The sequence below is a fragment of the Cottoperca gobio genome, chromosome 14 (genome assembly GCF_900634415.1).
Source record: "Cottoperca gobio chromosome 14, fCotGob3.1, whole genome shotgun sequence".
In the NCBI taxonomy this organism is placed as follows: domain Eukaryota; kingdom Metazoa; phylum Chordata; class Actinopteri; order Perciformes; family Bovichtidae; genus Cottoperca; species Cottoperca gobio.
Window position 1 is genome coordinate 19,867,508 of NC_041368.1, and position 24,071 is coordinate 19,891,578.

General features: G+C 39.6%; 3 protein-coding genes across 6 annotated transcripts in view; all 3 read right to left on the reverse strand.

Moving 5' to 3' along the window:
* fnip1 (folliculin interacting protein 1) overlaps positions 1 to 11,832 on the reverse strand; it is a 37,206-nt gene extending 25,374 nt beyond the window's left edge. The window contains 1 exon segment of the mRNA XM_029448109.1: positions 11,656 to 11,832. Coding sequence (XP_029303969.1) covers positions 11,656 to 11,747 — 92 coding nt within the window. The 5' untranslated portion in view covers positions 11,748 to 11,832.
* A 322-nt stretch (positions 11,833 to 12,154) lies between these two features.
* Positions 12,155 to 15,514, reverse strand: LOC115019010 (uncharacterized). 4 transcript variants are annotated; one of them, XM_029448319.1, is made up of 8 exons: positions 15,197 to 15,514; positions 14,901 to 14,965; positions 14,193 to 14,580; positions 13,969 to 14,108; positions 13,747 to 13,786; positions 13,497 to 13,552; positions 13,369 to 13,395; positions 12,155 to 13,246 (listed from the first exon to the last, which is right to left on the reverse strand). In XM_029448319.1, the coding sequence occupies exons 1-8, from the start codon at positions 15,285 to 15,287 to the stop codon at positions 12,851 to 12,853; spliced, it is 1,203 nt and encodes a 400-aa protein (XP_029304179.1). In that variant the 5' UTR covers positions 15,288 to 15,514; the 3' UTR covers positions 12,155 to 12,850. The 4 variants fall into 4 exon arrangements, with proteins under 4 accessions (XP_029304179.1, XP_029304180.1, XP_029304178.1 ...); XM_029448320.1 differs by having other exon boundaries at positions 13,369 to 13,400; positions 13,977 to 14,108; positions 15,197 to 15,513; XM_029448318.1 differs by having other exon boundaries at positions 13,369 to 13,400; positions 13,971 to 14,108; positions 15,197 to 15,513.
* Positions 15,515 to 18,348: 2,834 nt separating this feature from the next.
* acsl6 (acyl-CoA synthetase long chain family member 6) overlaps positions 18,349 to 24,071 on the reverse strand; it is a 30,041-nt gene continuing 24,318 nt past the window's right edge. Inside the window, exons 13-22 of the mRNA XM_029447762.1 lie at positions 22,742 to 22,876; positions 22,171 to 22,305; positions 21,614 to 21,709; positions 21,171 to 21,243; positions 19,985 to 20,073; positions 19,741 to 19,857; positions 19,448 to 19,591; positions 19,145 to 19,246; positions 18,979 to 19,050; positions 18,349 to 18,667 (exon numbers count right to left, since the gene is read on the reverse strand). Coding sequence (XP_029303622.1) covers positions 18,527 to 18,667; positions 18,979 to 19,050; positions 19,145 to 19,246; positions 19,448 to 19,591; positions 19,741 to 19,857; positions 19,985 to 20,073; positions 21,171 to 21,243; positions 21,614 to 21,709; positions 22,171 to 22,305; positions 22,742 to 22,876 — 1,104 coding nt within the window. The 3' untranslated portion in view covers positions 18,349 to 18,526. The remainder of the gene's footprint in view (positions 18,668 to 18,978; positions 19,051 to 19,144; positions 19,247 to 19,447; positions 19,592 to 19,740; positions 19,858 to 19,984; positions 20,074 to 21,170; positions 21,244 to 21,613; positions 21,710 to 22,170; positions 22,306 to 22,741; positions 22,877 to 24,071) is intronic.

Sequence of the window (24,071 nt, forward strand, 5' to 3'; positions counted from 1 at the left end):
AAATGTTTCTGACATTTATAGACATTACTTACTGGTCTCTCAAGGAAAAGAATACTTCTGGATATCCAACTGCAGGTATTCAATTAACCCTACGATTTGTCAAAATATACGCACATTAGAATAAACAACTCTGCATTATAAAAAAATGAAATACTTGAGACTTGGGACATTTCATTAAGAGTACTTTACTAATTTGGCATTGCAATTGTCGCAGAGGACAGCTTTTTAAAAACAGATTATGTTGTGTAGCAAATGTAAGCCATAGTGGAGGAGCTCAAAGTACCCCCATTTCTACAAGGTATCTGCCATATATCCATATTATCAGAAAACTGGCTATGCTCTGGGCATGAGGGAAAAGGTTGAAATGTAGTACTAGCCAGCTTAAAATAAATCTGATTAAGCCCTCATCTCTCCCAGTGGGCAGGGCTGAGCCAACAGACTCTATGCCATAGCTATCATTCATCATACCTAAACCAGTAGAGAGCAACAAAGATCCAAGCCAACCTACTACCTACACACCACAACAGAGGTACAGTGTACCACAATAGCAAAGAAACTTAATAAAATACCTTTTCCTTAATAATCCAGGGAATATCTGCATGTTCTTAAATGTGCAGCTCCTCCCTGCACTACATTCACACAGTATAACCAGTCGAGAAGGATTCGATTTAAAGCCATATTGGAGATGTGGGCCGTTAGATTTTGAACTAATATAGACTGTAGTAGTGGTACATTTATGCTGGCACGAAACACTGTCCAATAGTTAAGTAACAGTTAAGCTGTTTTCCCTGGCAGCCCCTGCTCCATGGCTGTTGCTAGGTAACCTGTAGTTTCATTCAGCTCATCTTATAAATGCTGGTCATCTCAGATAATATTGTGAGGATGTGGTTACGTATTTACATCTCACTGTGGGAACTAGCCTTCACAGCACTTTGGCACTCCCCTCTGCTTTTGGGTGAAACTCAGTCCCTAGTTGATTAAGTAGGGGCTATAAAGTTGACAGGGGAATGGACCAACAAATAGACAGGATTTCTGTCTAACCTGATGGGCAGATGGACACAGAGCTGGACCTAAATATAGCCTTTTATTTGGGAGTAGGGACTCGCCCCAAACGCAAGTGTTTATAGTAAATGGGTTGGTGGGGAGGGGTGGAAAAGGAACAGTTAAGTCCATTGCACTTGCAAACAAAACTGTACACACGAGTCCAGACTTAAAAACAGAATTTCAGTTGTTGGTCAGGGAGCCTTGACAGGGCAGGGAATACCTTTGTGTTGGTGTGTGGTTCTGTGTGTGTATGTTAGAGAGAAAGTCTACGTGTACATTACCCACCATGTGAGCTAATAATTACCAAACACTGGTGTCAAAGTATGGTCAGCATTCTTCGGCGCAAAATGATTCAGTCGTGCAGGGGAGTATGAGGGAGGGAAGTCATGTGCTACAGCCTGCGGTGTTAAGATGTCAAACCAAAGTCATTTGTCATAAGGGGCCTACAAGAGGTCATACAAGAATTTATTTTTGGGGACTCATACGGGCAACATTGTTCGATAAACTGCCTCACTATTTCTGAAACATCTCCAGCCTTCAATCCAGTAGCTCAAGGATTGAGCTTGCCGAATACCAATAGGGACCAAAACCTACATCTGAATTTAAATTTGGATTTGTGGGCATTCAACAGAAGGAGCCACATTTCACTGTATGCTGTTGCATTATAGTTGTCTTATACAGTTACGACAACTTTCAGACAAAAAATTCAGATTAATGTCAAAACAAATTTTTAAATAAAAATGTGTTTAGTCAACACTTGGAAACATTAGCTAACCTTGTTGAACGTGTAAACACGTCCTGAGTGATCAGTGGAGGCCTTTACGTTAAAACATAAAACACATGCAGGAAACAAGTGGCTTTTGGCTTCCTAATCCTAATCCTAATAGAAGAGGTGTATGGGTTGCCTTGAGGCCAAGCCAATGCTGAAACTACAGAATAATGCTACTTGCCCTTTGTGCCTAAAAGGGAATTGAACAAACACCCATCTCTCTCACATTTAGAATAATATTAAGCTTGCGTCTTCTTGTAGCAAGTAACACTTGCTCCATCTGCTCAGGAGGCTTCGATAGGTCCTTGTGGACCAAGCCTAATTACTGACCTCTTTTGCAACAAGTGATCACAATCTAACCAAAAACATGCACCATTTGTTGAAACTGATATACACTGGTGGAGTCATTCCATGTACAACAGGTTATTCCTGCAAAAGGTTATTGGTATTCTAACCATAAACTGTTTAGAAGATTTTCTTACACTATTCTCAAAAACAAGGACTGATTGTAAGAAACTCCAGACATCTTAAACTCCTTAAGACCAAGCGTAGAAATATATCCACCGGTAGAGATTTAGCAATACCGAGCAGAGCAAGAGGAGGCATCCCAACCAACCCAAGATTAGGAAGAACTCTGGTTACATGATAATCAACCACGTGCATGGTTTCAACGCATACGTCTCTTCTCGGCTTGTAAATGGCTGTTTGTTGTTCTTCTGCTCTTTTGTTCAGGCCAAGCATTTTTTTTCAAAAACATTCAGTTTTCTCCTCCTGGTTTCTATCCAGGGAGAGACCCAACCTCTTACCCAGTCTGACATTTATATTGTTCACGTAACGCCTGCCTGGCCTACATAATGAGCTCAAATTGCATTGTTATGGAGGCTCGGTCGATATTCAGCTCATAGACTTGTGTGTAAGATTACACATCAGGCGGTCGTTTTAGTCACATGCCTCCTTGCAACTAGACTACTGCCCTTATGAGTGGTTTATTTATAAATGTGCTGTTGGTTTCCATGTGTTCAGCTTTTGTGCATCTTTATGTGTTTTGGATGACCCCATTCTCTTTCATTGAGAAAAATATATTCTTAACTGATTTAACCCGTTTAAACCAATATGTTTTGTACTAAAACAATTTTGAATGAACAAAATCTAAATTTACTCAGAAGTTGTGTGATCTTGTTCAATTTATGGTCAAAAAATGTGTGCAACAATTACAAAAACAACATGTGTTATATTCAGATCAGCACAGAGGAGATCTGCATAATTTGACACCAAGTTCACTGCTCCCTTTGTTTTAAACATAACAGGGAATACACAGAGTGAGAGATGCAAGGGAGAAGGAATAAAAACAGGAGACCAAGCTAGAAAGACGGCAATAAAAAGAAAGCGTCCTTTTATAAACAGCGGCAAACAGACTAAAGAAATCCCTTTGTAAAAGCAGAAAAAAACTGAGAACAACAAAAGAATATTGAATGAGAAAATGCAGCTAATATTGGAATTTGATGGAGAGAAAAGCAGATTTGAGCTTACATAAGAGAAAAGGTCATACAAAACAGAAACACAAAAACATCTGAGATAGAGAGAAAAGCATTTGAAAGAAAGACGAGGCAGAACGAGTGTAAAGGAGGAAGTATTCCATCAGTGAGCTTGTGACAGTCCCAGCGCTGACAGAAGAGAGGAGAGTCATTCATAAACGCAGCACATGACTTCATGACTGTTACATACTTGTACTGCTTTGTCCTCAATTATCTGAAGCAAAAATGACTCAAAGATTCTCTCACACACACACACACACACACATACACGCATACAAGTAATCATTTTGAACAACCTGTTTATCTTAAAAGGAAAATCCTCAGCAACAGTTTTATGTAGGGTTCATTTCAAAATGCCAAGAAGATAACAAACAGGGCCTTTACTTTTTTTAAATGATTCAACAGTCCTGAACAAAAAGTTATCCAAATTGATCACAGGTATGTGAAACAGAAACTCTTTGAACTACAACTCCACCCAAACACATAAATGCCACACAATTCTTTTCTTATCCAAATTCAACACACAAACAAAAAAGGTATGAGTCTCCACAAATCCTTTAATCTTCATTATACAACATTGACCTCAAATGATAGAATCAATCTTTAAACTACAATCAGGTTACCTCAAATTGCAAGTGCTGCCAAGCTGGTAACAGCCACAGGTTGCCACTTAGGCAGAAGACGAACGTTAAAGAAACAACGGCACAAACAAAACTCCTTTAAACAACAATACCAAACCCTCTTGGATGTACCTAAGCCTGGTTAAATATTACCAACTCCTACCTGGGCATCTTTGCGAGTCTGCCAGTCCTTCCCCAGTCCTTCCCCAGCCCTCTCCCTCTCTCTCTACTCCTCTCTCTCTCTCTCTCTACTCCTCTCTCTCTCTCTCTACTCCTCTCTCTTTTCTCCTCTCCTCTCTCAGCCAAAGCAAGGTCTAAGAATAGCGGTGAACTAAATTCACACAACAACATGAGACTGTCAGGTGATCGCAGGAGCACTGTGTGTGCCGGACAGTACAGAGGCAGCAACAGCAGCGAGCCCGGACTGCTGACTGCCACAAAGCCCTGTGATAAGAGTGACAGTGGGGATTTGTTTGTGTGTCGTTTCTTCATCCCACTCATTTTGTTCCGCTCTCCCTTGTCTTCCCTCGATAAATTAAAAACACGTATGCGTAAATGTATAATGTGTCCTCCGAACAAAGACGTCTTAGAAGAAAGAGCAGGGAAACAAACATCTTAAAGAAACCAATCTGTTTTAGGTGAAAGCTTCCCCAGATGTTGTTTCCTCTTCTTTCGTCCTTTACAAATACATAGATGGTGGTTAGTTTTGTGACAAGTGACAGCTTAATAAAATCTGTAGCAAAGTAAAACAATTAACAGTAAATCAGAGAACTGAAACTTTTTCCACACATGGGTTATTATATAAATTACTGAACTTTGGTGACTGTAGGCAACGTTTTACGCTGCATCTTTTGATTAATCCAGGAGCCTAAAAATAAATGATTCTACCATAAATGTGTATCTGAGATATTTGAACATACAAATTTAATATATGACGTTTTTTTTTTTATCTAAGTACACCCAAGAAGTCAGGCACTCATTCGATGCACTGTGATTTTTAATTGCATACTAATGGAAGGCACATATGTTGATATTCTCCAATTTCTGGTGAAACAAGAAATATATTAACATTTGACAGTGAAGTCTGCAACAATGGGAAATAAGCATCCATAGCTGCACAGGTTCCATGTGTATAATGATAAAAGGTCACAACAAGATTCCAGAGAGTCTGACATCAGCTTACTTACTGACCTCAAAGAGCCCTCGCGCTCTCTCTCTCTCCACTGCCACAGGAACGTCTGTGTGTCTGTGTGTGTGTGTCTGTGTGTGTCTGTGACAGTTACATAAATATCCTCTCAGTCCAAGCTGTGTGACGTTCTTCCGGCTTTGTGCTCAGTGCATACATAAAATAGATTTTGACTGTACACACATTATATAAATGGCTACATTACCCTAGTAAGCAATCAATCATCTTGCAATTTCACCAATTTGCTACTATGGGTGCATCATAGCATTTAAGGTAAAGTCTTGTACCAGTTTAGGGTAGTTATGGTCTCACTGCTAGCCCCAGTGTATTTAACCACTGTAACCACATATGACAAAAGGTCATGAGTGAAAACCACTAACACTGAGCACAAAATGCATGTGTGATATCTAACAAATCACAGAACAATCCAGATGAATTAAGGCTGGTTTTCCATAAGGGCAGGCTGCTCTGTAGGCGATTGCTGACTGAGGTGACCTGTCCTGCGAGAACGTTGAACAGCAATATTGCCAAACCGATATCTCATCACTCATCAACAGATTGCATGGCAACTATGTATCTAGCCACGTTTCTCACATTTATCCTGCACCTTGACTAATGATGCATCAGGATTTATACACATGTATGAGTCCTAGCTGCACTGTTAATTGCAAGCTGTAGCTCGTCTGTGACAACATGCTACTTTCCCATGATGGAAGTGTATTAGATATGCATCACTGGAGTGACACAGAAGAACAGTAAACACATCTAATCTTTTAGATCTGTCTAGCCTTATAAGGGCACCTTCTGCATGTACAGTTCTCAGAGAGGCATGATACTTCCCACCACCTGGCTGTTTGTCAAATTTGAAACCTCCCATGTACAGATTGCTGTACCTGTGTAATGCTATATGGGCTGAAAATTAACCTCTTATTAGATGGAAAACTTCTTTGCTGCTGGAGAGGCCAAGTCCCATGGTGAAACACAATACAGTATATACCTCTTGCCAAAGCGACACAAGTGCAGCACTTCCTTGAGCTAATAATTGTTTTGGTCCGAGTAAGATCTGGTAAAAAACTACACCCTCAAGAAACTGGCACACATGGTCTAAAAAGCACATGACTACCTGCATACCTGCTGGTTTTCCTGTTGGCTATGTTGTATCAAGGACTTCTGCATTCCTGCAATCACATGATTCTAAGTGGGGGAAGATGCTGCAATGCCCCGAGCCCACTCACAGCTACAACGCAGTCTAACATTGACAGGTCTGTTAGTACTGTATCATAGAGATGCTAGCTAAAAGTCTATATGTTTATAAAAATCCAGGAATAATATGAACACTATATAAAAGAAAAGAAAATCGGTGGATTAATCAGTATACTTTTGTGAAAATTTTGTTCATCCTAGAGAAAGTTTTGTCTGTTGGAAACTTTTTTTGGCTGGTATTCTCTTCATAGTGTCTCGAAACTTACATATTATGTATGTATCTTTGTGTGTGCATGTGTATTTCAATGACAATGTGTACACTATGGCTTACTTGTCCGTCTCAACTTCTTCTGAATTAGCAACACATGACAGAAAAGAAGTGATGAGACTGAGTAATGACTGTTTTTCCTAAAAAGTAACACATGAACGTATCATCAGACTGAAAAGGAGTGGTGGAAGCTATGTAGAAATCAGGGCGTATGGTCAATGTAGCTTTCATGGTGAAAAGCAGATTTGCTTCCACAATGCGATAACTGCATGAAAATTAAAATGTTCTTCTTTCCTCTTTGCTTCATTTACTAACCAGCTGTAAATAAAGTGTCATATGATAGTCATGATTAACTGCTCACTCCTAAAGCAAAGTGATACTGCCTGTCAGCACATCCTGCCTCAGTCAAACCACCTCCCCCACTTTCTCATCTAGAGGCTGAAAGTAGGCTAATTAATTAGGTGATGTAGCTTTTTGGTCTGACTTTCAAGATCCCAACAGACAAACTAATCGCACTGCTGGTTATCTGTGGACATCCAAGGCCACGTCACTATGTCTGCCCTAAACAAGGTTGCAGGTATGATTTTTTTTATTCATAACTTTACCTTCAAGGGTAAAGAAAAAAGTTCCTTTTCGATGGATGGAAGTTGTCATCCAAAGCACTTTACCAGAGTCGGACGACATTTTTTTAGAATTGGTCATCGCAGTGAAACAGATAAATGGACTGATATACATAAATATTGATGCAATTCCTGTAAATTACTTAAGGTAAATGTAGGCAAAAACAACCAACCAATTTCCTTGGAATGTCAGTGCCACAAATTTTCTTTTGAGTTTGTCTCAAACGTCTGCAGTCTGTAGTATATGCTGCACCTTATCTTTGCACCGTTTGTGACGTCCTGCCGCCCTCAGTATCACGCATCAGCATCAACTGCGAAACTGGAAACCGATTACCAACAAACACTTTGTGATTAATGTGATTCTGGGAATTGGCGAAGAAAGATACATAAATTCCTCAAGAAATGCAGATTTGTACAAATGTGTCATGTGTTGATATGGTAATATGCCAGTTTACTATGATCTAGAAAGGTCAACCAACCAAGCGATCATCAACAACAACAACCACCAACTAATAAACCGAGAGGAGCGATATCCTGCAGTCCTAATTTTAAATCCTAACATTAAGCCGACATACTAGCTCTCACCGGAATGCTACTGTGTGTGTAATGCGTGTGCAGCTTTTACGTAAAACTATATCTTTACCTTGACCTCGCCGTTCTGAGAAGGCCAAGCGTGGCCACTTAGAATAGCCATGATAGGAACCTGATGACAGCCGCTGTCTTTAGAGAACCCTGGCAGGCCTGCAGCATGCACACACAAACACACGCAGAAGAGAGTAGCGGTATCGGTTTTGTTTGTTTTTTGGGTGGGGGGGAGGGTCTTTTAATAAAATCTGCATTGCGATGTCCATTTGCGCAATAGACTGAAAGACTGCAATATTGTACACTGGGATTATCAGTTAGTTGAAAGGGAGTATCAGAAAACTACTTTAAATATGCAAAAGTTAAAAAAGTATTCAATGCGTAAGCAGGACGCACTAACACACACTTGACTAAGAACTCAGTCATGTGATCGCCTCACAAACATGACAGCCTGAGATTGATGAAAGCCTCACATGACACACTGAGTTATGGAAGTACGCAATGGAGGAAGGACACCACACCAATCAGGAACCTGACACTACTTCTTCTGTAAATTATCAAGGAAAAATGTATCACTTTGAATAAACCTGATGGGGTGTTTCATTTTGTTATACATTTTCACAAAGGAAGGAGGATTCTGAGATATGTTCATATATGATTTAGTGTGTCTACAGTATATTTCAAATTTACCACAAGGTTTTATCTTTATTCCAGACGTTTGCCCATTTCATACAAACTTTAAAATTGCAATGTGCACCTACAAACTGAATTGGATAAAAGCTTTGAGCTGGCTTGTAAAAATATTTTATTTTCTCATTAAGAAATAATAATCTATACAATAAACAGCAGAGAAAAATGTTTTTCCTCACAATTATATGGTTGAAATATTCAGTACAAGGGTACCTTATTTGATCACTTTACCCCTCTTTTATTTTTATATAAATACATCTGATTTGTTTTTTTGAGGACAAAATAGTGTAAAAAAACAAAAAAGGCTGGCCACACCCATCTCAGCCTTTCAGTCGCTCTCTCACTCACACACACACACACACACACACACACACACACACACACACACACTCTCTCTCTCTCTCTCTCTCTCACACACACACACACAACGTCGTTTCTTAGCACAAACACAGATATATTGAGTTGTATGGCCTGGGTCAAGAAGGAAGTTTCCTCAGCAGGCAGCAGTGGCAGGGGGCAGCCAGGAAAAGCAGTCTGGCTGTGGGTGGGAAGGACAAAGCTACTGGCTAACGATCAAGCTTCTGACTGCTACATGATGAGCCAGGAGCTCTCAGTGTAATGTACAGCATGCTGTCCCTGGTTCTGCCAGGGAAACCAGAGAGGCCTTTTAGGCTTTCCTCCCAGGGTTAGCCAACCTGCTGCCCTCTGTGGTATTCCGGCGGGCACGGTGGTGTGAACCTATGACAGAGCTTCGGGTGATACATTATGCAGGGCAACAGGATTGCAAAACAGCAAGGACCTGCAAGGATTTTGCCAGAGCAGAACCCAGTTAAGAGTTTAATAGTGCACTATATGTATAAAGCCCAACCGTTATTGGTTGTTTTGGGCTGATGCCTATAATATATTTTAGGTTTTTTTTACATCAGATATATGGATGAAAAAAATATATATTTTGGATACAAAATGCACTCAACAAATGTAATATGCTACTCTCACAGCTCAGGTAGTGCAAAGTATTAAAAACAATAGAATGTGCTGTAAAAATGAGCGATCACCTGATTTAAGTTTATTACTTTTATCATCCCAAATACACAACATATCCGATCTATTAGTGACAAGTTAACAGTAAACTTATAATACTGGCTCTTTCTAGACTATTCCTGCTACCACCCAAGTGTCTTCTCTATCCATGTCTCCTTGCCTTTGTCTTCTCACAATGCTGCCCTCTCCAGAGCAATTCATGCCTGATGAATGGGGAGCTCATGCCAGAGGTATGAAGAGCACATCTGACCACTGAGTTAACAGAAATGCCTGCTGTCTGCCTCTTTGCTCTAGGATTGAAGCAAGCCAACCACACACACACACACACACACACACACACACACACACACACACACACACACACACACACACACCTTTATGGCCATGGAACGTGCAGCTGGCACAGACATGGGCCAAAGTGCAAGTAACATCACAAGGAGTAAGCTTTCAGGTCCTTTGAAAAATATATCCATGTGTTGCAGGCCAAGAGCAAAATTTGCCAATGCAAGTGTCTTTAAAACTAAAAAGAGCGTTTTCCCCATGGTGGCGAACCTGACCCTGACCCTGACCCAGAATGTGTGTAAGAACATATACAGGGAAACTGTAAATCAACTCAGGGAGTATAGAGTATCCTAATAGTCAGCTTAATGATGCCTTGCTCAGTCAGATTGAATTTAGTTTTTAGTTATCAAGTATTTATATTGTTTATAGTGACATAACATGTCTTACTTTACTCGCAAGGTACTCTATTTTAAAACCAGCTGTAACCTGCTAATGATGCACAATACCATGGTAAGTATATCAGTATTGGGAAATGTCTGATTTACAACATGTCACTGTAATCCAGAAAAACGAAAATGTTGCCCAATTGTAACAATATGATGCATGTTTGTTCATACAGTGGTGACATGATAGCTTTAGGAATAAATAAAGAAAACAGAGCACATGCGTTTTGAATCATTATGTCTGTTGTTAATACACCTGCAACTAGTGCAGTTCTACAGTACTACAAATCAGAATTATACTAATCTTGAATTTGTTCCAAGCATCATTGCTATAAACTAGATATATGAAGCTATTTGTCTAGTGTACACAAGTGCCGCGTTAAATCGGGCCATACCATCTCTCGTTTATGCGGGGCATCACTTTTGTAATCTAGACACATGACATAGATTTCCATTAAACGAAAAATATTCGTGTTTGCCGCTTTCGATTATCAGAAAATGTGAACAATGTGCATCCCCAGAGTGCACTAATGTCCACGGAGGCTGAAGCCCAGTTTGCCGTGGAGCTGTCTGTCATCAGTGACCGACTGAAGTGATCACATGTGCTCCAACACATAGCACACTGTGTCCTCCTCTACTGTCTGACGGCTCTGGCGAGGAGTACAGTACCATCGCAGGACTGAGAGAAGCCAGCTGTACTTTGCTCCAAGTTATCGGTGGTATAGCTCAAGATAAGCGACAAAAGAGTGCGACTGTACCGTCTCGCCAGCCTTGTTGTGTTTTTTTTTTTGCTTTTCTTCCCACGCAGGCTTTACTGCCGTTACCAAAGCAACACAAAGGGGGACACGGGGGAGACAAAGGGGAAAGGAGGACAGTGCCTCTGCAACTTCTAAGCGAGGATACGGTTTAGCTGGTTAACGTCATAACACATTTCAGGAATGGAGGGAGGAAGCGTTTATCATTGACTTATTAACACTTTATTATCAACTGCACACGAGCTGTTATACTTGTGTTAACGCGCAAGAAGTGTGAGCTAATGAGGCAAGCAAAGTCCCAAACGAGAGACAGCGCGTGCAGCAGCCCCCCGCTAACGTCTGGTTGCTAGCATTAGCATTTTTAGCTAACCTCACCAACAGGCACAACACGTCTCCAGTCACCACACTTTGCTAGATCAATTTCAAATCAACAAAACTAAAAACAGCGTTGGTTTGTAAAGTGCCAGCGAGTACAAAATATTCACCACGCCAAAAACTCTGTCATGCTTCCAAGGCGCCACAGCGAAAGTAAAACATAATAACGTTAATGTACAAACGTTACAAACACAAAACCAGAAACATGTACACACACACACAAACAAAATAGCTAACGTTACCTGAAAGCTGGGTCATCTTTGTTACATCTCGGGGGTGGCGACGAAAACGCATTTTTCTTGTTGAAAAGTTTCTGGAAGAGAGTCGGAGGCATTTTGTACCAAAAATAAATTCGGTACAGAAGGTCCCTTTTTCTTTTCAAATCCGAGAGCAAATCTTGTTCCTTGTAACTGTCTCCATGGGTGTCACAGTCATATGACAGGCATTAGTCACGGGAGCTGCTTGGTAACCCACTACAATTTTCTGATTGGCTTATCGGACGCTGCTGCTACTACAAAATACCTGATTGGCTGGTATTTTTGGTCCGGTACCACGTGGGCAGTGTATTCGCTGTGTTGATGTTTTGTCGGGAATCTTGACAGCATGAATGTATTCACAGAAATCTTACAAGTGCGACTTGCTGAGGTGTTTGCAAGACAGGGTCGAATATCATTCAAAGTCTTACATGAGAAAAGAGTTAAATGGAAAAGCCGGAATTGTGCTAAACACACACAAAGCGGGGTCCAACAAGAATTATTTATTTATGAAGGCGATTTATTGTACATTAATTTATTTTTGACGCTCAGAAGTGTGTAAATTTGCAAAGCCATTGACTCACAAATATAGAAAACCACAAAGTCAAATGAACGAATATTTGATCTTTTAGCTTACATTAAACATTTAGATTAGGCACATATGCCAAGATAATAAATACAGATAAGCACAAACAACATGTATATTTCATATATGGAAAATGGAAAAACAATCACTCAAAATATGACTATTTAAGAAAATGCAGGTCTGACATCTAGTGGTCATTTTGCACCAGACACTTGTTTGATAACTGCAAAATACAAAGATATCAGAGGCTGATTTGGATGCATTTTCATAACCAGATGTCTGCCACAGTCTGTAGAGTAAATGATGTAATAAAAATAAGAACCAGGTTGACAAGCAATAAAAGTTGAAAGGTCACTTACACTATGATCGCAGATGTGCAGGTCTTTACATACATGGCAGGATGTGGCATCCCTTTGAATTATTCTTATTATAATAACTGTTTACTGATTAAACTGTACACCCAATTTAATTGTCCATATTTAGACAGCCTCATGAACTCAGGCTACTCTTTAACAGGATAATTCACATACAGACCTCTTTGATCTCGATTATGGGAGAAAGCCCAAATCTTAATATACAATATTCTGGCTTCATATGTCACAGAACAGAAGGTTCAGTGTACTTAGGAGCTGTGAGAGGAAATAAAGGAGCACTTTCCAGTTCGACACACCTTATTCTCATCTCCTCAAAGAACGCATCCCTCTCACTGTCATCGATAAAGTCAAAGAACGTGACTTTCTCCGGGTTACTTTTTACAGGCCTTTGCAACACCCCCGTCAGTTGTAATGCTTCTTTAGAACTGATCTCACCCGCTGTGAATGTGTCTGCGTCAGGCTGAATCTGCTCAGCCGTGCTGGATGTGTGGGCCGGTTCATTGGCGTTGTAAATAGTTAATTTGGTGGCTAGGATGTGTTTTGCTTCAACGGTCTCAGCAATGATGGGGCTTTTGAACCATACCTTCTTCTTGTACAAAATGGGCCTTCTGTTGGTGAGCTGAGGGAGTAAAGTTATACTTTACTATAACTACAATCCCTCTAGCTTTTAATTAAAACAACATTTTTGTTGTGAACATCATATATTAGATTACATGTGATAGATAGCCAGGTGACTCTTACTTTTGATGGGGTTTTCCACTTGACATCCTTCTCTACAGAAAACAAAATTATTATTTTTTACATAATTAGGTGCATTATGACATTTTACAGTTTAATTAAGATACACATCTCAACTAATGAGTCTGTACCTGATTTGAAAGAGTCCGTATGTATTTTGGTCTCAGCTTCAGGTTCTCTGTTTTGGCTTCAAAGAGAAAAGACAGTGATTGAGCCCGTTTTGGTCGTAGAGATGTTGAGCAGGCAGCTACACTAAATCTTTCTGTGTTGCTGGTTTAAATGAGTGAAGACCCTCCAATTCAAAAGTATTAGCACTCAAGATCTTATTACGAATTTGGGAAAAATGACTCCACTAAATAGAAATTCCAATGACGAACTCACTTGATCTCACAGTTCGTTTCAGGAACAATCGTAGAGCTATCTGCAGACAGAGGGTTTAGACAATAGCAGACTGTTTAGGATACCAACTCGCTCATCAAAGTTATATTTTGTTGTTAGAATAAAAATGGAAATCTAAATTGTGAAAGGCCCAAGCATCATGCAACTAACACTGTCAGCTTTCATTTAGTAAAACAAATATTTAATTGTGTGGAATTTTCTCACACTATTACCGGTGATGTCAGAAAGGTTGGGGGGATGATACATGTAGATGCCCTCTGCGTGGCTCTCATCCAGCAGGGTGGAGTTTTTTATGTGAAGATGGAGACCCGGCTCCAACTTAATGGGGAAAGTCAAGGTTTCCACTGAGAAGGGAAGAGAAGATTAAAAAAAACTAGAATAGAATAAACTTAAATTCTGGTTTTGGATAAACATAAATGCACACCCACCATAGCTCTCTCTTCTGAATATCTCTGGGGAAGGAAAACTGCTGGAACTTGTAGAGGCAGAGGAATAACAGTCTTCATCATCATCATCATCATCATCATCATCATCATCAGAGCTGCAAGTGTTGTCTGACTCCATGCTAGAACACGTGATGCTTTCCGTAGTCACTGCCAAGCTTTGCTCTTCTTCTTTACCTGGAATATCCCCACCTTTAAAAGCCACTGGCTCGGGAGTCATGCAAATGGCTGTGTGACCTGCTGGTGACACTCTGTAGCCAGATTTTTTAGTAGCTGGCGCAGCAGGCGAGACGGCTTTGTCTCTGGGGTTTTCAGTAAATGGAAGGCTGCTCGAGCGTAACACAGATTTGCAGTGGACAGGCTTAATGCTTGTCTGTGTGTGTACAGGATGAGCATGGAAAATAAGGAGAGAGAAAAAAATAAAATAGTTGAGAAACTTTGAAACAAACTACTTGAAATTAAAGAAAGACGAGAAAAGAATTGAGTGTTTTTTTAATTTTACTCTTCTTCGCCCAGCTATATTAATGTCCCCATGCTGTGCCCTTTATCCAGCATGCTCATATAAAGAGAATGTGGTTTATGCATGTGCATATTATTATTATTATTATTATTCTGAAGAGGATAGAGTTTGTTGTCCATACATAGAATCTATTTAGACATATATCTGTATTTCCCTGGAGTCTAAATACTCACCAACACTGGATTGTTTGGTCTGACAGTCATCTCCTCAGATAATGCTTCATAACGCGTCTTGTACTCTGAAAGTTTTGAAGAATAGTAGCTAGATGCAGTTAATTAATGTCTCCTAAAGTATTGACTACATTAAAAGTAGCCTAGTTTTAATATAAACAGATGAGCACTTTAACAAACTAAACTGATCAGTAGCCTAGATATTAAAGTGATGGTGCATTATCTTTTTTTAAATACAATCCTCATTGTCAAAGTAGGTTTAAGCTGATGTGTTCCGTGTTTGAATGTTTATGTCTTACTCTCTCGTCTGTTCAGTGCTGCTTTCACGGGTGTATCTCGTTTGTTGGGTAATCCGCTGTCACGTCTGACACGGTACTTGTGTCGACCCATGTCCGGATGAAAACGACGTCCAAATTACGGTCGATGATCTGTTCGTATAGAAAGCTGACGTTAGAGGAACTGTTGCGAACACATTTAACCCGGATGTGTAATGTTATTTCATAAAGACTGAGAGAGAAACGGTTAAAACATCTGACGGGATGCAAAAAACAAACACTGAAGCTTCTCCTCTCTGTTCTCTGCGCGGTGCTTAGCAACCGAACACACCTGTAGCCAATCAGCTGATGATGAACACGCACCTCCATCATCATCATGTCACGTGTGATTGTGTAATTACATATGTTGAACATGATACATGATACATTTAACATTGAATATAATGGTAAACTGTTGATTTTATATGGTACATTTTATATACATACAATTTCATAGGATTATTATGTGAGTTTAAGGAATATAATGTTTTTACTAATTAAAGAAGTGTCAAATTGTATGATGAAATCTTTAAAGAGGAATAATGTATTAATCTTTTTTCTGATAATTTGATTTTTATGATTTTTTAATTATTATTCTATTTATTTAAATCCATTATGTTGAGTTGTCTGAAATGCTTGTACAGTTTAATGTTTTTTTTTTCAATACATAATAAATTATAACGAGGCAAACAAAATCTTTAATGCTATTAACCAGCAAACTTGTTGCACACAAAAGAAAATTTAGAAAACTTAAAAAATCAATAAATGTTTTATTTTGAAAGTCTTGAACGGATGTCCTACTACAAATGACAACAGTAATATCCGATATATATTTGCTTTCTGGTCAGCTGTATTAAGTAGGCTTACTGTAAAGTTTGTATTTCCATTGTGTGCTACTATTGTTCTACTTCACTACATTTCAGAGGGAATTGTTGTACTTTTTACTCGACTACATTTGACAATTTTAGATTGAGATTTTATATGAAAAATGACATTTATAGAATACAATACTTACATCAGTTGTTCCCAACCTGTGGCATGAGGCCCTAACTGTATATGAAATATCCTAAAACTACCTACCCAAAATGCTACTTATGCACTGATGCTCTGCTATTGAAAATGTAATAATTTAGTATATAACAATATGTCAGTTGTTTACAAAAAAGTACAAAAGAAGAGTACTTTTACTTTTGATATTTTAAGGACATTTAGCTTATAATACTTCCATACTTTTACTCAAGGATGAATGCAGGACTTTTACTTGTAGTGGAGTATTTTAGCATGATGGTATTGGTACTTGGTAAACAATCTGAGTACTTCTCTGAGAGCAGCGGTCCAATTATTTTTTCATTCCATGATCGTCGCTAGTACTTGCAGGGAAACCTTTCAAAAATAAAACCTGTATGCAAATAGAATTGAATGAACCATCAAGAAAGAAACAAGACATTTGTTTAAAATCATTCCAGAATATCTTTTATTTCATTGCCCTTGTCCTAATCCCCACCCTCCCTCATCCCTATTGCTGCACTCAATCATTACAAGGATATGGTGCCGATTCCATTTTACAGCAGAATAGATAAATAAATAAGTACAATTCATCTCACTACACGCAAAAAGAGAGAAAGAAAATCCATTCAAACCATTGATTTAATAAATATGCTTACATCTAGCTGTCCTCATTTATATACATCCACATTGTTTATGCTTTGGGACGGTAATCAACTTAAAAAGCCTATACATTACTTCTATGTGTAAACCCTCCAAAAAAATGTGTTTATTTTCTTTAAAAGTTGATGGTTGTTCTATTTTCCTCCAGTGAGTGGAATTCATCAGCTTTGCCTACATTACAAAGCCTTGCACTAGCAGCAGTGGCTGTGGGCAGCTGCATACAACCTGCTATTAATGGCCACAAAGAAATACTCATCTGTTGCAGGTCAAATGCTAACGGTGCCAGCATTGCAGGGCAAACTGCATGCATTGCCCTGAGACCTGGTTTTGCATTGTCTCATTTTTTTTCTTTTACCTGACATACTATTTGCGCAAAGATGGATGTAAAGAAAGTTGTGAATGAACCGACTGTAGAGTGTGAACCGTGACGATCGTTAACGTGGGCCAGTCCTTCACATAAACAAGGAGCATGCATGCTAAACTGCTGATCATAGCCATGTAGAGGTGACTTAATGAATGAGTGAATACATGACACAAACAGTGGTTTGGTAGCTCAAACATTGAGATGCTCTACATGGAGCAGTGTAGACAGCAATGATTAGTAAGGCAGGAGCTGCTACTCTCGCTACCTTGTTATCTTAATATTGACCTCAAACATGAGGGTGTGGTTTTGGTCAAATTGCACAAAGCGTTGGTTAAATGTTTAATCTCTTTTCTGTCGGATCAGGAAAAATGTATCAGGCCCTGCTTAGTGACACCGCTGTCGGCAGCTGTTTCGATTAAAGGAAAATCTTCTGTTTCCCACTGAGGACAAAGTCCATTACTGTCCCGCAAGGTTTCAGCAAGACATCTCCTTCAGCTACACTATACACAAAGACATCACGCTTGCTGTCGTACAACTGTGGATTTAGGTTGTGTTTGGCTGGTGGGTTTAAAGTGATGGAGGTGAAAGAAGAAGCAGCTTGACAGGAAGTAGGAATAGATTGCTCAACATAAAAGTGTTGATGAGTTGCTGCTGCTGCTGCTGGGGACAGAGCATTTGATGGTTTGTTTGGGTGGATAGCAGGTAGCAAGATATGGAAGATTTAAAATGCCTAAATTAAACAAAGAAATAAAGCAAATTACAAAACACATTGTTATATGCATTTTCTTTTTCTGTATGCATTCAGTGTGTCATAGTTAAATGAAAAACACATGTTAAAACTCAATAGTAGTATCCCTCTGACCGGCCCCTCTAAACTTGATTGCCTTTTGGTGTTGACAATGTATTTCTATTTCAAAAAAGAAAAAGCTTTGTTGGACCTCCTCATAAAAACTAATCCGCTTTGTATTGCACAACTTTTTTTACTTTTAATCACAATGAATAAACAATTCAGTAAACAGACTAAAAGCTTATTTTCCTTTTAACATATGCTTCAGTGTAATTATATCATAAATGCATACATAAAAAGGACATACATATATCAATGTGTATTTTATTTCACTTTATTTCTTTGATTTGTTTTCTTTATTGACATTGTAAGTCTTCCACAACAGGGGCAGGTTTGGCTTGCTTTCCCAAAGCATGTTAAGCCTAAATTGTCACATCTTTGTCCCACTGCAGGTCAATGGTCAAAGTGTTAAGATGCTTGAAGGAAAATGAGCTCTTTACATGGAGATGCTGCTATAGAGCCGCTCGATCTTCTCCTTGAAGAACTCCTTCAGCTCCGGTCTCTTGGCCTTTAGCGTCGGAGTCAAGAGGCCGTTTCCGATGGAGAACATCTCACTGTGGATGTAGATGTTCTTCACCTGCAAAGAGAAATGGGAAAGAATAGAAAAAGAGTTGAGTGAGACCAAGATTCTTCAGTTATATAACTTTAGGAATAGACAAGAACCCCTAGTTAGTGTCGTTTTAAGGAATATTATTATAGATGACACAAGTCTAAGCAAGTATTTCTCTGCTAAACTGTTACTTATCTAAAGGAACAAGCATCTATGTCAATAACGCTCTTTAATTTGGCTGATTTTAACTGTATTTGTTTTTAATATAATTAGCAAATTAAAAGTTTTCAACAACACCCTTTTTCATATTCGTAATGATATAACTAATTACTAATTACCTGCTCAAAAGAGTGGAGGCCACTGGCCTTACCCAGACGCACCAAATCCTCAAGGACTGCCTTCTTTAATTCCTGTTGACAAAAGAAGAAAGTTATTTTCCATAGAATTCTTCAGTTGTTTTCGCATCTACAGCATTTTGAAGCATTTGAGCCGCGTGACACCTACCGTGTTTTTACAGAGGTCCTTGTAGGTGCCTAATATGCCTTTTTTCTTGGCCCATTCAGGCATGACTTCAGGGTCAGGAACCACAATTCCCACCAAACAGGACTGGCAAGAGCAAACACAAGCGTGAGAGGAGAAAGTCAAAAGATTGTGCACCAGATTAGCACCAGATATGTGTTTCATGTTTGTTGTTTGAAATGGAGCACAAGAGCCAGAGCACGGAAATACTCGCAGATTCTCAGTAGCCACCCATTTTAGCGAAGAATTAGAGGTAATTAAGGTCAATAGGACAATAAGTATTCTTACCTGCAGGCTATCTCCATGAATATAGAGCTGTGCCACAGGTTCGCTCCTAATATAGATGTTCTCGATCTTCTCAGGGGAGATGTACTCGCCCTGCGCCAACTTGAATATGTGTTTCTTCCTGTCAATGATCTTCAGTGTGCCGTTCTGCAGGAGAGGAGCGGTTGAATAAATGACAAGAAGAAGAAACAGGATGAACATTCTGGGAAGTCCTCATGTAAAAACAATTCATTAAGCAACTAGTGTAATATAAAATACTTAGTAATCATCTAAGTAATGGAGTCAGCTGTACATACAGGCAACCATTTGCCAATGTCCCCGGTGTGAAGCCAGCCGTCTGCGTCCAGCGTCTCGGCCGTCCTCTCCGGGTCTTTGAGGTAGCCCTTAAACACGTTTGGTCCCTTCACACAAACCTAGTGGAACAGGGTCGAGGTCGGAGGTGAAATATATACACGGTATCTCCTGTGCAAACACTAAACACAGGTTTTTAACAGGTTGTACAGCATGTATGTTTCTGTCTTTCTCGATCATGTCACTTACCTCTCCCTCTCCCTTAGAGGCAAAGTAGTTCTTCTCAGGAACATCCAAGAGTTTGATGAGGTTACATGGCAGCGGGGCCCCGACATGACCTATTCATGGGGGCAGAACGAGCAAATACATTTAAAACTCACATAATAATCAACAAACCTTCAATATGTAAGCTCAACAATAATAATATATGTATTTTCGCCTGCACACATCTGGTTGCATTTATCTAAATTAGCTTCAAATTTAATGTCCATGAAATTTCTAAAAATAAAATAAAATAAAATAAATATATTTTTTCTCATAGAAAATGTCTCATGGAGTATCTGAACTGAGCAGCAGGGGGTGATGTTAGTCAACATAGTCAGTGTTAGCCAACAGTCATCTTTGGATTACTGCCAGGCTGAGGCACACACCATACTCATCATGTTTTGGCAGATATATAATGATACAAATTGTATCAGTGTCTGTTTCATCCATTCTTTACTCTTGTTCTTTAGGGCTCGCAAAGAAGTTAAGGGTCAAGGAAACTAATGGCACATTTTAAATGAGGAGCTTTTACATAAACAGACACTAGGTTTCCTTCTACTCCAGTCGAATAGCAGTAAATGAACAGCTTTGATCAGTTTCACTTATTAACCTTCAAAAGACATCTTTCATTGCTTTGGAATGTAAAGCTGAGAAAAGAAAAGAACGGGTTTATTTTGGTTTAGCTCGAGCTAAAAATCTATTATTAGATTATTAATTCAGACAAATAATAACACAGGCTTAGACATGAAGTGGATAAGATTCACTTGGAAAATGAACATTAATGCCAAGAGGTGTAACACAAACCACACCAGAAGGAAATACTGGCAGTTATGACAGCTACTTACTTTATGCAACCTTGGCAATCACATTATGTTATGTGGCCCAACAACCCTTTCTTCTCGGTGTTTCCCAGCCTCTTTTTTTTCTTCCTCAATCTACGATACCGCCTCCTCTTCACTCACCATTCTGTTTTTCCACTGTGTGATCCATAAAACGTTCACTGCGAGCCGAGCTGATAAGGCCTTAGTGTCTGAGCATTTATGTCATTATCACTTTTTAGACCTTTGAGCCGAGCCTTGAGTCCCGTAAACAAGATCAGTGATCAGTTTGCCAGAGATAAAAATATGTGTTCCTCATCTGTTAGGTCTGTTACATAAATGCTGATGCTCACCTGGGGTCCAGTCTCCGGGTGTGGTGAAGGTGCAGCCAGCTGTGCACTCTGTCTGGCCGTACGCCTCGTACACCTACACAAAGACACAGGTGATTCTGAGAGGGCTGTGTGAAGAACTTGAGTTCACCTACACACTGTATTCATGTGTGTGTACGTGTATTTGTGCATGCACTGTACTGTATGTACAGTGCATGCACAAATACACGTACACACACATGAATACAGAGTACAGTATGCACCTATCTTTGTGAGGACTAATTACAGTGGAGGCTTTGAGAGTGGGGATCTTTTGTCTGCTCCACACTTCTTAAGGTTTACACTTAGTTTCAGACTTAAGGTTACAGCTAGGTTTTGGCAAAAGTAAGGGTTAGGGTTAGGCATGTTGTTGTGATGGTTTAGGGCCTAAATAATTGTGTTTGTGTGTGCACGTGTGTGTGTCTGACCTGGCATCCCAGTGCTGCTCTGAGAAATCCCAGGACACATGGTGAGGTAGGAGCTGCTCCTGTTATAATCATCCTCAGTCTTCCTCCGAGGCTGGCCTGTACAAAGAAACACATTATCAATACAGACGGGGTCAGAGTGGAGCCCACCTCCCCTGCTCAACAAGGGGTGTGGGCGAAAACCAACGCCAGTTTTCGGAACGAGCTTTTGTTGTTTGCCATTTCACCTTGCTATATTTTCATAGCGGATGATGCCCAGACACGTCCCGAACACCACCAAATAAAAATAAAATAAAAAATGGCAGAGGGCAGAAAGGGCTCTGCAGATACAGACACTGTGACGCACTTCTAGTGGGTCATAAGAGATTATTAAGAAGGTTTATTTCTGAGACCGTACATTGTTTTGGGGTTTTTTCGGAAGATTCTAATCATTGTGCCAAACAATGAAGGAATGTTTGTAATGGATTTTAAAGAATGAATGAGCCCTGAAAATATTTCTGAAAATTATTTTTACGTTTGAACTGTTTTGATTATTTTACATGAGATCATTCTGGGTTTACCTGAATCTTACTGAAGAAGATTTTGTCCCAGAAGCTGTCACTGCGAATGATCCCGCTGCTGACTTCAGCACCTTTTCTCTTGGCAGCAAAGTTGAGCAGCCAGCGCTTCAACGGGCTGTTAGCCTGGCTGAAGATCTGCAGAGGAGACAAAGACAACATACATGTTTGTTTGGTTAGGGACAGGCCCTTCAGGTTACAGCTGTTGAAAACATTTATTCATGTAAAATGGCCTGAAATTCAAGTGCAAGAGCAAAACTCTCATCCCTTCACTGACATCATTCTCCGTAAACACCTCTCTCTTACAATTTAGAAATGCATGTTATTACACAACATGCATTTCTGGAGAATGCATTAGTCACGGTTGAACACCAACACTTAACCCTAAACCACAACTAATGAATGGAAAATATCTTAACAGGGCTCAAAACGTTCCCTTTTGTTTTTCATACCACACAGCCTTCATTGTAAGATCAAAACACACAATGAACTTCAAAAGGCTAAATTGCTTCACCACCAGCAGAAGAAGCAAATAACAGTCTTTAAAAGCATTTTCTTTATCTGCTCATCTCACCTTGTCGTACATGCGGTTTAGCAGTCGAGGCACCACAGGGAAAATGGTCGGCCGCAAGGCCTTCATGTCATCTGGGAGGAGGCGGATATCGCCCTGATAGAACCCGATCCGTCCTCCATGGCAGTACACCACAGACTGCAGAAACAGACACGCAAACAGTCAGCTTAACACCACTGGCTGTGTGCTATCTTTTACATACAAAGTACTAACACTGACATTTTAGATACAATTCATGTAGCAGTTTAAAGTACATTAAGGAGAAAATAAACCCCTTTTAATATTTATACAATTCTGTACATAATCTTGTTGATTACTGCGTATTAAAATCACTCTAGTAATTGTGGGATCACCGGATAAAAATCACAAATACGTAAATTACACTGCACACGTGAGAAACCATGAAACCAGTCATCAGTGATACATACTACATACAAACCGTATGTCATTGAACAAATGATGTTTCAACTACTTCATTTTGTACTGTGTCAAAATCTTTCACAGAATGAACTTGTTCTATGTCTTAGTGTGACCTGCAGATAAATAGTGGAGCACAATATTTGAAATTGAGCAAAGTAGAAGCACAACTTAGCATAAAATGAAAATACTCGAGTAAAGTATCTCAAAAATGGACTTAAAGAAGTGTACTTAAGTAAATGTGCATAGTTACTTTCCACCACTGCTTTCTATGGATGGTATTATCTTTCCAGCAACTAGCAAAATGTTTAAGGTGGTCAACAACTTAGTTATTTGGTCTTTGAAGTGAACTGAAAATAATTGTTTTGCAACAAGACACTGAGAGGAAATATCAGCGTTCACAGAGGATTAACTCAAGTTAACAGCAGCAGAAGTGATAATCATAATCATGAGAGCCTGACTGCTACAACACCTTTCCTTTCAACCTCACAGTCCTACACACATGCAAATACAAAACATATTTAAAATGAGAACTACTGTATGTTAATTTGGCCTGATCTTAAAAGTGTTTCCCACACACATCACCGCGTGCCCTTTTACAGATTGTGTCACTTCCACAGGCAGGATAGACTAAGTCAGCACAAGTGCTTTCGTGGTCAAGTGCCTTTGAAAACATACACCATATGTGACCCTGTTCCTGTTTCTGGAGCCATCTGAGGACACAGCGAAGCGGAAGGTCCACCCTCTTTTTTGGCTTCGATTGGGACATCACTATCAGAAATGAAGATGTTTGTTTGTGTGTGGGTGTGTGTGTGTGTGTGCGTGTGCGTGCGTGAGAGAGACTCTAGAGTTTGCTTCAATTGTGTGATCTGAAGCGCTGTTATCTGTGGAACTTAGGTGGTTTCCTGTGTCTGAG